The sequence below is a fragment of the Pseudophryne corroboree genome, chromosome 9 (assembly GCF_028390025.1).
Source record: "Pseudophryne corroboree isolate aPseCor3 chromosome 9, aPseCor3.hap2, whole genome shotgun sequence".
NCBI lineage: Eukaryota > Metazoa > Chordata > Amphibia > Anura > Myobatrachidae > Pseudophryne > Pseudophryne corroboree.
Genome location: NC_086452.1, coordinates 343941698 through 343955584, shown reverse-complemented (window position 1 = coordinate 343955584; position 13887 = coordinate 343941698). Strand labels below are relative to the sequence as shown.

The 13887-nt window shown below is 48.9% G+C and overlaps 1 protein-coding gene across 1 annotated transcript in view; it reads right to left on the bottom strand.

The window, feature by feature from the left end:
* NT5DC2 (5'-nucleotidase domain containing 2) overlaps positions 1 to 13887 on the bottom strand; it is a 180479-nt gene that overhangs the window by 3033 nt on the left and 163559 nt on the right. The window contains exons 12-13 of the mRNA XM_063940631.1: positions 9865 to 10005; positions 233 to 297 (exon numbers count right to left, since the gene is read on the bottom strand). Of these exons, the coding sequence (XP_063796701.1) occupies positions 233 to 297; positions 9865 to 10005 (206 nt within the window). The remainder of the gene's footprint in view (positions 1 to 232; positions 298 to 9864; positions 10006 to 13887) is intronic.

Below are 13887 nucleotides of genomic sequence, written 5' to 3'. Positions count from 1 at the left end.
TGTGATACACGCAATTACTGCATATTAAACAATGTAGAAAGCCCTTTTCACATAACTATTTACAGTATGACAATTCAGCCACCAAATTCCAACTAGGTGACTAGAGCTTGTCATATTGGTGACAATTGTTTTATAGCACCTCTGAAGATGTAATAAAATGATCATTTGTCAACTGTGCATGATGCCTATAATGTTTATTCAGCCTTACGTACAGTGCCCTGTCTGTTCTCACCTCAATTCTTGACGCTCTTTCATCCACTCCATAAGAACTTGTTTTGATTCAGCATCTTGATACATCTACAATGATAAGTTCAATCACCTTCTATTGGTAACATACAGGGATATTGACTCAGAGCACTTAGTTGTCATGTGATTGGGGGATATTTACCAACACTTGGAGTGTGATAAAGTAGAGAGAGATAAAGTACTGACCAATCAGCTCCTGTCAGTTTTCAAACACAGCCTGTAACATGGCAGTTGATTGGTACTTTATCTCTCGCCAAGCTTTGGTACATCTCTCCATTATTATATTTCTTTTCACTACATTGTTGAATCTTTCATCTTAAGATTTCACCTTTTATGATTTTAAATTACACTCAAAGCAATAATTGTAATGAAATCAATAAAATATAAGTTTTCATGTTTCCAATTATTTCCTGAGTGCACTATGGGGGTCATTCCGAGTTGTTCGCTCGTTATTTTTCTATCGCAACGGAGCGATTAGTCGCTAATGCGCATGCGCAATGTCCGCAGTGCGACTGCGCCAAGTAAATTTGCTATGCAGTTAGGAATTTTACTCACGGCATTACGAGGGTTTTTCTTCGTTCTGGTGATCGTAATGTGATTGACAGGAAGTGGGTGTTTCTGGGCGGAAACTTGCCGTTTTATGGGTGTGTGTGAAGAAACGCTACCGTTTCCGGGAAAAACGCGGGAGTGGCTGGAGAAACGGAGGAGTGTCTGGGCGAACGCTGGGTGTGTTTGTGACGTCAAACCAGGAACGACAAGCACTGAACTGATCGCAGATGCCGAGTAAGTTTGGAGCTACTCAGAAACTGCTAAGAAGTGTCTATTCGCAATTCTGCTAATCTTTCGTTCGCAATTTTGCTAAGCTAAGATTCACTCCCAGTAGGCGGCGGCTTAGCGTGTGCAAAGCTGCTAAAAGCAGCGAACAACTCGGAATGACCACCTATATATATTTCCTCTTTTCTTCTTCTGTATTACTGACAAGGGGACAAAAATGCTACATTTAACCTGAAAACAGTAAATACAGGGTATAGATTATGTACAAAGAACACACCTTCAGCCTTACTATGCAAACATCAGAATATATGCATTACTTCATAGAGATACAGATTGAGTGCATGATAGAGACAATAATCATTGATTTTACTGTAATATAAATAGCATTTATTTATAAGAAGCTACAATAGTCTGCAGCGGTGTACAAAGGGGGAATTTAGCACATACAACACAGAAGACAGAAAATGCAAACAGAAGGAGATAATGGAAGCAGCATAAGACAACCTAAGTGCTTGAGCATAGTACAGTGCATAAGACATAATAATAGGTGACAGAGAAACCATGAGGAAGGACAAGGATGCTAAGGTGGATGAGATGGAAGCAGGCAAGAAAACAAAGTAGGTTCGCATTACTTGTAACATCTTTCTATCCAAGGCTAGAGAGGTGCAACACAAAAAGGAGATTTATGATAAGGACTTACCTATGTTAAATCTCTTTCTGCGATATACACTGGGTTCCACAGGGATAACATCGGGGTGTAGTGCGCCGGCGCATGCCAGAAGGCCATAGCTGGGCTGCAATCGCCTCTGACTGATTGACAGGCAGAGGCGGTCGCTGGGCGGGAGGGGGCGGAACAGCGGCCGCCGTTTTCGTGAGCGCAGTCCGGCCAATGCAGGCGTGGCCGGACCGTGCGGGGAGTGGCCTGCAGCGGCTGCGTGATGTCATATGCAGCTGCTGTGGGCCCGGGAGCAACAAGTAGCTCCCGGCCAGCACGCTAAAGCTGCGCTGGTCGGGAGCTACTCTTGAAGTGCAAAGGCATTGCCGCTGTGCAATGCCTTCGCACTTCTGCAGGGGTAGGGGGCCGGCACTGACATGCGGGGCAGACTAGCCCTATGCTGGGCGTCCCTCTGCATGTCAGTGTGAATGATCGTAGCTGTGCTAAATTTAGCACAGCTACGACCATCTCGGAATGAGGGCCAATATCAGCAGATAAAATACCTGACTAGCAATACTAAGTAACACCAAGTAAAAGCTATATAGGCTTATAGATATATCAATGCACAGTAAAGACTGGATGTATATCACAGGGTACTTGCACTAAATAACCCTGCAGTAATGCACTGTTTCTTAACTAACACTGTCTAAAGACATGTAGAATACTTAAGTGTCCTGTAAATGCACAGCACTGATGATGCAGGCGGCTTTACAGAGGAGACATTGCCCATGCAGTCCCGGAATCAGCTCAGTATGTAGTGATGGCGCCAAACACTGGCAGGAAGTGAGGGAGAGAGAGAAATATGCAGCTCCAGGACGGGAACATTTCAGTAAATGGCGCTGGGGCTGAGGGAGGGGCTACAGGCCAGAGCCTTATCCCCTTGCTGGACTTCACCACCTGGTACTGCGGGCCTTGTAAAATGGATTAATAATGTAATCCGACCTGTGCCCTTGCCCTAGTGGTATAATGGGATCCCTGTACTACCACAGTGTCCACGCCAGCGCGCGTGGCTCATCACCCAAAGGCCGCGCCGGATCGCGGTTTGCAGCGGGTCCCGCCTGGGGGACCTTCTTACCTACTCCCTTGGTGCGGCCATGCGATCCCGGAGAGCAGCGGCAGGTGTGTGTGTGCTAGGCAGCGCAGGAGCCCTCCGCTGTAAGTACCCGGCAACCAGGGCGCGGGCGTATACAGCGCTGCTGATGGGAGATGAAGGAGCTGCAGCATGAGATGTCAGAATGACAGAATGACATCTAGCACTGTGAGTGCCTATGCTGCAGCCCTTGAAGTCTTCTATTTCTACTTATAAAAGCTCTTTTCAGGGCTAGATGTCCCCCCTGTTAGTGACCTGCCTGCTGGGCACCAACTTACAAACTGAGCTCCTGTGCACGGAGGCGGGGTTATAGAGTAGGCGGCGCTGTGCATTCTGGGAACAGTCAAAGCTTTTAGCCTGTTGGTGCCTCGGATCAAGATCCTACTCTACACCCCGATGTTATCCCTGTGGAACTCGTGTGTACCCCGCTGCAGAAAGGGTGAGTGTGTGAGTATGTTGGTGTAGGAGCTGTGGGCTAATAGAGGAAGTGGACTGACAGGCTTTCATGAGTAAGTACATTTTTAAAAAACATTTGAAGTACTTGAGGCTTCATTGACTTACTGATGGTGTGAATGAGGTGTGGAATAAGTTCTGGAGGCAGAAGTGTGAACTGGTTTTCAGGGGTGTAACCAGTTTTCATGTTGTAGGATATTAAGAGAACATTTTGCCTGTTCTCATGGATTCTGTTCATACTGACATGCGTCGATGAGTTCTTATTGGGCCTAAGTCATAACAGTGGCCTCGAAAACAAACAGATGTATTTAATTTTTCATTATTTAATGATATTCTTAAATGGAGCAATACAGCCCCTTACCGCATCAATGTATGGATGCTATATAGTTTGCATACATTTCTGGGGAGATACTACCCGTAATCGCAAAGGGGATAAAAAGGTTGGGAAGTGCGACACATCTTGATCTTTATAACTGGATTTGCTATGGATGGTTGTGTTCAGTATCCAGGAACTTCGATCCAGGTGTCCGATTTGGGCAGAAAGGGCCTCCACCGCCCAAGAGATCTAAAGTTTAAACATTAGTAAAGTATACCCTTATAGTTTATAATAAGATTTTACTCACCGGTAAATCTATTTCTCGTAGTCCGTAGTGGATGCTGGGAACTCCGTAAGGACCATGGGGAATAGCGGCTCCGCAGGAGACTGGGCACAACTAAAGAAAGCTTTAGGACTACCTGGTGTGCACTGGCTCCTCCCTCTATGACCCTCCTCCAGACCTCAGTTAGGATACTGTGCCCGGAAGAGCTGACACAATAAGGAAAGGATTTGGAATCCCGGGTAAGACTCATACCAGCCACACCAATCACACCGTATAACTCGTGATATTATACCCAGTTAACAGTATGAAATATATCTAAACCTCACTAACAGATGGCTCATAACAATAACCCTTTAGTTAGGCAATAACTATATACAAGTATTGCAGACAATCCGCACTTGGGACGGGCGCCCAGCATCCACTACGGACTACGAGAAATAGATTTACCGGTGAGTAAAATCTTATTTTCTCTGACGTCCTAGTGGATGCTGGGAACTCCGTAAGGACCATGGGGATTATACCAAAGCTCCCAAACGGGCGGGAGAGTGCGGATGACTCTGCAGCACCGAATGAGCAAACTCAAGGTTCTCCTCAGCCAGGGTATCAAACTTGTATACTTTTGCAAAAATGTTTGAACCCCACCAAGTAACAGCTCGGCAAAGTTGTAAAGCCGAGACCCCTCAGGATAAATAGCGAGTCAGTTTTCCTGACTCCAGCCGTCCTGGAAACATATATTTTCCGGGCCCTGACTACGTCCAGTAACTTGGAGTCCTCCAAGTCCCACGTAGCCACAGGCACCACAATAGGTTGGTTCACATGAAAAGCTGATACCACCTTAGGAAGGAATTGGGAACGAGTCCTCAATTCCGCCCTATCCATATGAAAATCAGAGAAGGGCTTTTGCATGACAAAACCGCCAATTCTGATACACGCCTGGCCGACGCCAAGGCAAACAGCATGACCACTTTCCACGTGAGGTATTTTAGCTCTACGGATTTAAGTGGCTCAACCCAATGCGCCTTCAGGAAATCCAACACCAGATCCCACGGTGCCACTAGAGGCACAAACGGGGGCTGAATATGCAGCACTCCCTTAACAAAAGTCTGAACTTCAGGCAGTGAAGCCAGTTCTTTTTGGAAGAAAATGTACAGAGCCGAAATCTGGACCTTAATGTAACCCAATTTTAGGCCCGTAGTCACTCCTGACTGTAGGAAGTGCAGAAATCGACCCAGTTGAAATTCCTCCGTTGGGGCCTTCCTGGCCTCACACCAAGCAACATATTTTTGCCATATGCGGTGATAATATTTTGCGATCACATCTTTCCTAGCCTTAATCAGCGTAGGAATGACTTCCTCCGGAATGCCTTTTTCCTTTAGGATCCGGTGTTCAACCGCCATGCCGTCAAACACAGCCGTGGTAAGTCTTGGAACAGGCAGGGCCCCTGCTGCAGCAGGTCCTGTCTGAGCGGCAGAGGCCATGGGTCCTCTGAGATCATTTCTTAAAGTTCTGGGTACCAAACTCTTCTTGGCCAATCCGGAACCACGAGTATAGTTCTTACTCCTCTCCTTCTTAGTATTCTCAATACCTTGGGTATGAGAGGCAAAGGAAGGAACACATACACCGACTGGTACACCCACTGTGTTACCAGAGCGTCCACAGCTATCGCCTGAGGGTCCCTTGACCTGGCGCAATATCTTTTTAGCTTTTTGTTGAGGCGGGACGCCATCATGTCCACCTGTGGCCTTTCCCAATGGTGTACAATCATTTTGAAGACTTCTGGATGAAGTCCCCACTCTCCCGGGTGGAGGTCGTGCCTGCTGAGAAAGTCTGCTTCCCAGTTGTCCACTCCGGGAATGAACACTGCTGACAGTGCTAACACATGAGTTTCCGCCCATCGGAAAATCCTTGTGGCTTCTGCCATCACCATCCTGCTTCTTGTGCCGCCCTGCTGGTTTACATGGGCGACCGCCGTGATGTTGTCTGACTGGATCAGCACCGGCTGGTGTTGAAGCAGGGGTCTAGCCTGACTTACGCCATTGTGAATGGCCCTTAGTCCCAGAATATTTATGTGTAGGGAAGTCTCCTGACTTGACCATAGTCCTTGGAAGTTTCTTCCCTGTGTGACTGCCCCCCAGCCTCGAAGGCTGGCATCTGCGGTCACCAGGACCCAGTCCTGTATGCCGAATCTGCGGCCCTCTAGAAGATGAGCACTCTGCAGCCACCACAACAGCGACACCCTGGCCCTTGGAGACAGGGTTATCAGCCGAGGCATCTGAAGATGCGACCCGGACCACTTGTCCAACAGATCCCACTGGAAGATCCTTGCGTGGAACCTACCGAATGGAATTTCTTCGTAAGAAGCTACCATCTTTCCCAGGACTCGCGTGCATTGATGCACCGACACCTGTATTTGTATTAGGAGGTCTCTGACTAGAGATGACAACTCCTTGGCCTTCTCCTCCGGGAGAAACCCTTTTTCCTGTTCTGTGTCCAGAACCATACCCAGGAACAGTAGACGCGTCATAGGAACCAGCTGCGACTTTGGACTATTCAGAATCCAGCCGTGCTGTTGTAGCACTTCCCGAGATAGTGCTACTCCGACGAACAACTGCTCCCTGGACCTCGCCTTTATAAGGAGATCGTCCAAGTACGGGATAATTATAACTCCCTTTTTTCGAAGGAGTAACATCATTTCGGCCATTACCTTGGTAAATACCCTTGGTGCCGGGGACAGACCAACGGCAACGTCTGGAATTGGTAATGACAGTCCTGTACCACAATTTTGAGGTACTCCTGGTGAGGAGGGTAAATGGGGACATGCAGGTAAGCATCCTTGATGTCCAGTGATACCATGTAATCCCCTTCGTCCAGGCTTTCAATAACCGCCCTGAGCGATTCCATTTTGAACTTGAACCTTCGTATATAAGTGTTCAAGGATTCCAATTTTAGAATGGGTCTCACCGAACCGTCTGGTTTCGGTACCACAAACATTGTGGAATAGTAACCCCGGCCTTGTTGAAGGAGGGGTACCGTGATTATCACCTGCTGGAAGTACAGCTTGTGAATTGCCGCCAGAACTACCTCTCCTCGAGGGCAGCAGGCAAGGCTGATTTGAGGTAACGGCGAGGGGGAGTCGCTCCGAAACTCCAGCTTGTATCCCTGTGATACTACTTGCAGAACCAGGGATCCACCTGTGAGCGAGCCCACTGGTCGCTGAAGTTCCCGAGACGCGCCCCCACCGCACCTGGCTCCACCTGTGGAGCCCCAGCGTCATGCGGTGGACTCAGAGGAAGCGGGAGAAGATTTTTGATCCTGGGAACTGGCTGTCTGGTGCAGCTTTTTCCCTCTTCACTTGTCTCTGTGCAGAAAGGAAGCGCCTTTAACCCGCTTGCTTTTCTGAAGCCGAAAGGACTGTACCTTATAATACGGTGCTTTCTTAGGCTGTGAGGAAACTTGAGGTAAATTTTTTCCTTCCCAGCTGTTGCTGTGGATACGAGGTCCCAGAGACCATCCCCAAACAATACCTCACCCTTATAAGGCAGAATCTTCATGTGCCTTCTAAAGTCAGCATCGCCTATCCACTGCCGGGTCCCTAATACCCTCCTGGCAGAATGGACATTGCATTAATTCTGGATGCCAGCATGCAAATATCCCTCTGTGCATCCCTCATATATAAGACGACATCTTTATTATGCTCTATGGTTAGCAAATAGTATCCCTGTCCTGACAGGGTAATAGACCACGCTGCAGCAGCACTATCCATGCTGAGGCAATTGCAGGTCTCAGTATAGTACCTGAGTGTGTATATACAGACTTCAGGATAGCCTCCTGCTTTTTATCAGCAGGCTCCTTCAAAGTGGCCGTATTCTAAGACGGCAGTGCCACCTTTTTTTGACAAACGTGTGAGCGCCTTATCCACCCTAGGGGATATCTCCCAACGTGACCTATCCTCTGGCGGGAAAGGGTACGCCATCAGTAACTTTTTAGAAATTACCAGTTTCTTATCGGGGGAACCCACGCTTCTTCACACACTTCATTCACTCATCTGATGGGGGAACAAAACACTGTCTGCTTTTTCTCCCCAAACATAAAACCCCTTTTTTGTGGTACCTGGGTTAATTGCAGAAATGTGTAACACATTTTTCATTGCCGAGATCATGCAACGGATGTTCCTAGTGGATTGTGTATATGTCTCAACCTCGTCGACACTGGAGTCAGACTCCGTGTCGACATCTGTGTCTGCCATTTGAGGTAGCAGGCGTTTTTGAGCCCCTGATGGCCTTTGAGACGCCTGGGCAGGCGCGGGCTGAGAAGCCGGCTGTCCCACAGCTGTTACGTCATCCAGCCTTTTATGTAAGGAGTTGACACTGTCGGTTAATACCTTCCACCTATCCATCCACTCTGGTGTCGGTCCCACAGGGGGCGACATCACATTTATCGGCATCTGCTCCGCCTCCACATAAGCCTCCTCATCAACCATGTCGACACAGCCGTACCGACACACCGCACACACACAGGGAATGCTCTGACTGAGGACAGGACCCCACAAAGTCCTTTGGGGAGACAGAGAGAGAGTATGCCAGCACACACCAGAGCGCTATATAATGCAGGGATTCACACTACCCACAGTGATTTTCCCTTATAGCTGCTATAATACACAGATTTGCGCCTAAATTTAGTGTCCCCCCTCTCTTTTTAACCCTTTGAGCTTGAAAACTACAGGGGAGAGCCTGGGGAGCTGTCTTCCAGCTGCACTGTGAAGAGAAAATGGCGCCAGTGTGCTGAGGGAGATAGCCCCGCCCCTTTTTCGTCTGACTTTCTCCCGCTCTTTTATGGATCCTGGCAGGGGTATTTTTCACATATATAGCCTCTGGGACTATATATTGTGATTATTTTGCCAGCCAAGGTGTTAATATTGCTGCTCAGGGCGCCCCCCCCCCCCCCAGCGCCCTGCACCCATCAGTGACCGGAGTGTGAGGTGTGCATGAGGAGCAATGGCGCACAGCTGCAGTGCTGTGCGCTACCTTGTTGAAGACCGAAGTCTTCTGCCGCCGATTTTCAGGACCGTCTTCATGCTTCTGGCTCTGTAAGGGGGACGGCGGCGCGGCTCCAGGACCGGACGATCGAGGTCGGGCCCTGTGTTCGATCCCTCTGGAGCTAATGGTGTCCAGTAGCCTAAGAAGCCCAAGCTAGCTGCAAGCAGGTAGGTTCGCTTCTTCTCCCCTTAGTCCCTCGTAGCAGTGAGTCTGTTGCCAGCAGATCTCACTGAAAATAAAAAACCTAAAATATACTTTCTTTTCTAGGAGCTCAGGAGAGCCGCAAGTGTGCATCCAGCTCAGCCGGGCACAAGATTCTAACTGAGGTCTGGAGGAGGGTCATAGAGGGAGGAGCCAGTGCACACCAGGTAGTCCTAAAGCTTTCTTTATTTGTGCCCAGTCTCCTGCGGAGCCGCTATTCCCCATGGTCCTTACGGAGTTCCCAGCATCCACTAGGACGTCAGAGAAAGAGCAGTTGCATGCAGCGCTTCCTCCCATGGCAGGAGAGCGCATCTTCTGCCTGGCACTTCCCTGCTTTGCATACTCTGCCAAGAAGGTTGCACTGGTCCTGGGTAGAAATTGTGAGTGGGGAGGGGAGGCTGAGGGCTTTGTAGGTGAGGGTGAAGTTTTAATTCAATTCAAAAGGGGATGGCAAGCTAATGTTTGGAGATTGGCAGAGATAAGAGACAGAAGCAGAGCAGCGAGAGAGCAAAAGCAGTCTATCCTCTGCTGTGAGGATGAACTGAAGTGAGGAGAGGTGGGATCCTGAGGGAATGGATAAGAGTTTTGGTGGCATCAAGAGTGAGGTAGGGTTTAGTCCTGACAATGTTGCAAAAATGGAAGCAGCAGGTTTGGGAGAGGGAATTGATGTGTGGTGGGATGAATGACAGGGAGGAATAAAGGGTAGTAGCTAGGCAGTAGACATGAGGATAGATAAATGACAAGTCTAACCTGCATCCTCTCCAGCAGTCCAGTGAGGGCCTGTTGCCAGGTAAGTGAATGCATGTACTGCTGAGTATTTATGATTCGAATTTCAGTCTCTAACTCAGGGACGATGGCTCCAGTCCTCCAGCCATGGCGCAACATAAGATCCTTTAGACAATCACATGAAAAGGGATATGAGAGGGAGAAGTATCTTTCATATTATGCCGCTTTAAACATATCTTCTGATATCTTGATATAGTAAACTCCATCCAAAAGTACATTGTGAGTTCTGGATTCAGTTTACAATATCAACATACTTAAAGGGCCTAATTCAGACCTGATCGTAGATGTTCTAAATTCAGCACATCTAAGATCAGCTTCCCTGACATGCGGGGGGACGCCCAGCACAGGGCTAGTCCGCCCCGCATGTCAGGCCCTGCCCCGCCGCACAACTCTTTAACAAGGCGAAGTGAGATGCACTAGCGCCGAGATGTAATAACATCTCAGCTGCCGATGAGGGGGAGTGAAAATGTCCCCCTCCGGCAATGTCTGTCGGCGCACGGAGCGCATCAGCACTGTGTCCCTCCCCATCCAGCCGGCTCCCCTGGGCATGCGCAAGATCTTGCAAGTCTCACAAGATCTCACATGTATCCTGGAGCTGGCAGCGTTGTCCCTGCTATGCTGTACAGGCAACGACACCTGCAGCTGTCGAAATGCTTTTGACCGTTCATACATTGCCTGCCACGTCGGCATGCAATCTTGTAGACAGCAGAGCCGATTTGGACAGGGACACATAGCGCCCCTATCACCTTGCATGCACCGCCGCTGTCACACATGGGGATAAGCGGTATCAGTGCACATAAAGTGCGCTGATACCACTTCTCCCCCATATCGATGTTTAACACATCTACCCCGAAGCACCTTGAATACATAAGAAAGATTGTAGGTACACATGAGAAAACACCAGACAAACTACATTGAACTCAGAGTTGCAGCACGTGACTTGTACGTATAGAACTTGTGAAAGTGACACTTTGGGCCTAAAGGTGGGTACACACTATTAGATATATCTGCAGATCAATTGATCTGCAGATATATCTATGTACGGATCGGGCAGTGTGCTGTGCATACACACAGCCCGATCCGTCGGGGGACTGACGTCATGAACCTGGCGGGCGAGCGCTCGCGCCCGCCCAGTTCACCTGTCAATCACCGCCGGCCGCCGCATCATGTGTACGGGCGGTTGGACGACCGCCCCGTACACACACAGCGACGCGCCAATATATCGTTAGATATATTGGCTGTCGGCTGTGCTGCGCGGCCGACGCGATACGTCTGTGAACGACGGAGTTCACAGACGTATCGCCCGTACACACTGGCCGACGGTCCCGCGATGTATCGGCCGTTCAAGAGAACGGCCGATACATCGAGCAGTGTGTACGGGCCTTTATACAGATCTGATCGCAGCAGCAAATTTGTTAGCTAATGGGCAAAACCATGGGGGTAATTCCAAGTTGATCGCAGCAGGATTTTTGATAGCAATTGGGCAAAACCATGTGCACTGCAGGGGGGGCAGATATAACATGTGCAGAAAGAGTTAGATTTGGGTGGGTTATTTTGTTTCTGTGCAGGGTAAATACTGGCTGCTTTATTTTTACACTGCAATTTACATTTTAGATTGAACACACCCCACCCAAATCTAACTCTCTCTGCACATGTTATATCTGCCTCCCCTGCAGTGCACATGGTTTTGCCCAATTGCTAACAAAAATCCTGCTGCGATCAACTTGGAATTACCCCCATGGGCACTGCGGGGGGGGGGGGGGGGGGGGGCAGATATAACATGTGCAGAGAGAATTAGATTTGGGTGGGGTGTGTTCAAACTGAAATCTAAATTGCAGTGTAAAAATAAAACCGCCAGTATTTACCCTGCACAGAAACAATATAACCCACCCACATCTAACTCTCTCTGCAACTGTTATATCTGCCCCACCTGCAGTGCACATGGTTTTCCCCAACTGCTAACAAATTGCTGCTGCTATCAGATCTGAATTACCCCCTTTGTGCGCTATACTACTATCCAGTCTAAGCAGCCTAGTAATTCACTAGGGACTTGTCTCTGCAATGCAACTAATCCCAAGTGCATTAAGAGAATGACTAGTTCTTCATCTCACACACTGGCTGTGTCTAATCAGTGTAGGTGACAGATCCACTTTAACTTTAGAGTAACAATAATAAAACAAAGAAGAAATAAGAAAAACTGCTAAATATAAAGTATAAGGCTGTCAAGACTGTAATTACTGGCCAAAATACACAGTGTCACAAAGCATAATCTGAGCAGGTGCCTTATGCCCCCAGTACTGCTCCCACCAACTCCTGGTGCACCAGGGAGAGCAGGCTGACCGGCACAGAAAGGAATAAGCACACTTATAGTTACCAGCGGGAAGGCAATACTGTGGAGACCCCTATTGTTATGCCAGTGCTGGTGTGTCTAGCTATAATACATGTACATTAATAGCAGATTCCTGGCTGCAGGTTCTGATTATAGCACAGTGGGGGTCATTCCGAGTTGTTCGCTCGTTGCCGATTTTCGCTATGCTGCGATTTGTTGCTAACTGTGCATGCGCATGGTACGCAGAGCGCAGAGCGCATGCGCTTAGTTATTTTACTAAAAACTTAGCAGTTTTGCTGTGGCTTCAGCGGCGCTTTTCAGTCGCACTGCTGATCGGTGTGTGACTGACAGGAAAGGGGTGTTTCTGGGCGGCAACTCACCGTTTTCCCGGCGTTTGCAAAAAAAACGCAGGCGTGTCAGGAAAAAACGCAGGAGTGGCTGGGGAAACGGGGGAGTGGCTGGCCGAACGCAGGGCGTGTTTGTGACATCAAACCAGGAACTAAACGGACTGAGGTGATCACAGTTTAGGAGTAAGTCCGGAGCTACTCAGAAACTGCAAAGAATTATTTAGTAGCAGTTTTGCTACTCTTTCGTTCGCACTTCTGCTATGTTAAGATACACTCCCAGAGGGCGGCGGCCTAGTGTGTGCAATGCTGCTAAAAGCAGCTAGCGAGCGAACAACTCGGAATGAGGGCCAGTGTGTACACAGCACACATAGGGGGTAATTCAGACCTGATCGCAGGGCTGCGTTTTTAGCTCCCCTGCGATCAGATAGTCGCCGCCTACTGGGGGAGGGGAAAATGCTGTGCAAGTGTGCGTTCGCTTCATGAGCAGAGCTGCACAAACATCAATTTGTGCAGTCTCTGCTCAGCCCAGGATTTACTCAGCCGCTGCGATGTGACACTGCTGATCGGGGCCGGAGCTGATGTCAGACACCCTCCCTGAAAATGCCAGATCCCGCCTGTTTTTTTCCGGACACTCTTGTAAAAATAAGAATTTACTTACCGATAATTCTATTTCTCGTAGTCCGTAGTGGATGCTGGGGACTCCGTCAGGACCATGGGGAATAGCGGCTCCGCAGGAGACAGGGCACAAAAGTAAAAGCTTTAGGATCAGGTGGTGTGCACTGGCTCCTCCCCCTATGACCCTCCTCCAAGCCTCAGTTAGGATACTGTGCCCGGACGAGCGTACACAATAAGGAAGGATTTTGAATCCCGGGTAAGACTCATACCAGCCACACCAATCACACTGTACAACCTGTGATCTGAACCCAGTTAACAGCATGATAACAGCGGAGCCTCTGAAAAGATGGCTCACAACAATAATAACCCGATTTTTGTAACAATAACTATGTACAAGTATTGCAGACAATCCGCACTTGGGATGGGCGCCCAGCATCCACTACGGACTACGAGAAATAGAATTATCGGTAAGTAAATTCTTATTTTCTCTGACGTCCTAAGTGGATGCTGGGGACTCCGTCAGGACCATGGGGATAATACCAAAGCTCCCAAACGGGCGGGAGAGTGCGGATGACTCTGCAGCACCGAGTGAGAGAACTCCAGGTCCTCCTCAGCCAGGGTGTGCCCCTGACCAAGTAGCAGCTCGGCAAAGTTGTAAAGCCGAGACCCCTCGGGCAGCCGCCCAAGATGAGCCCA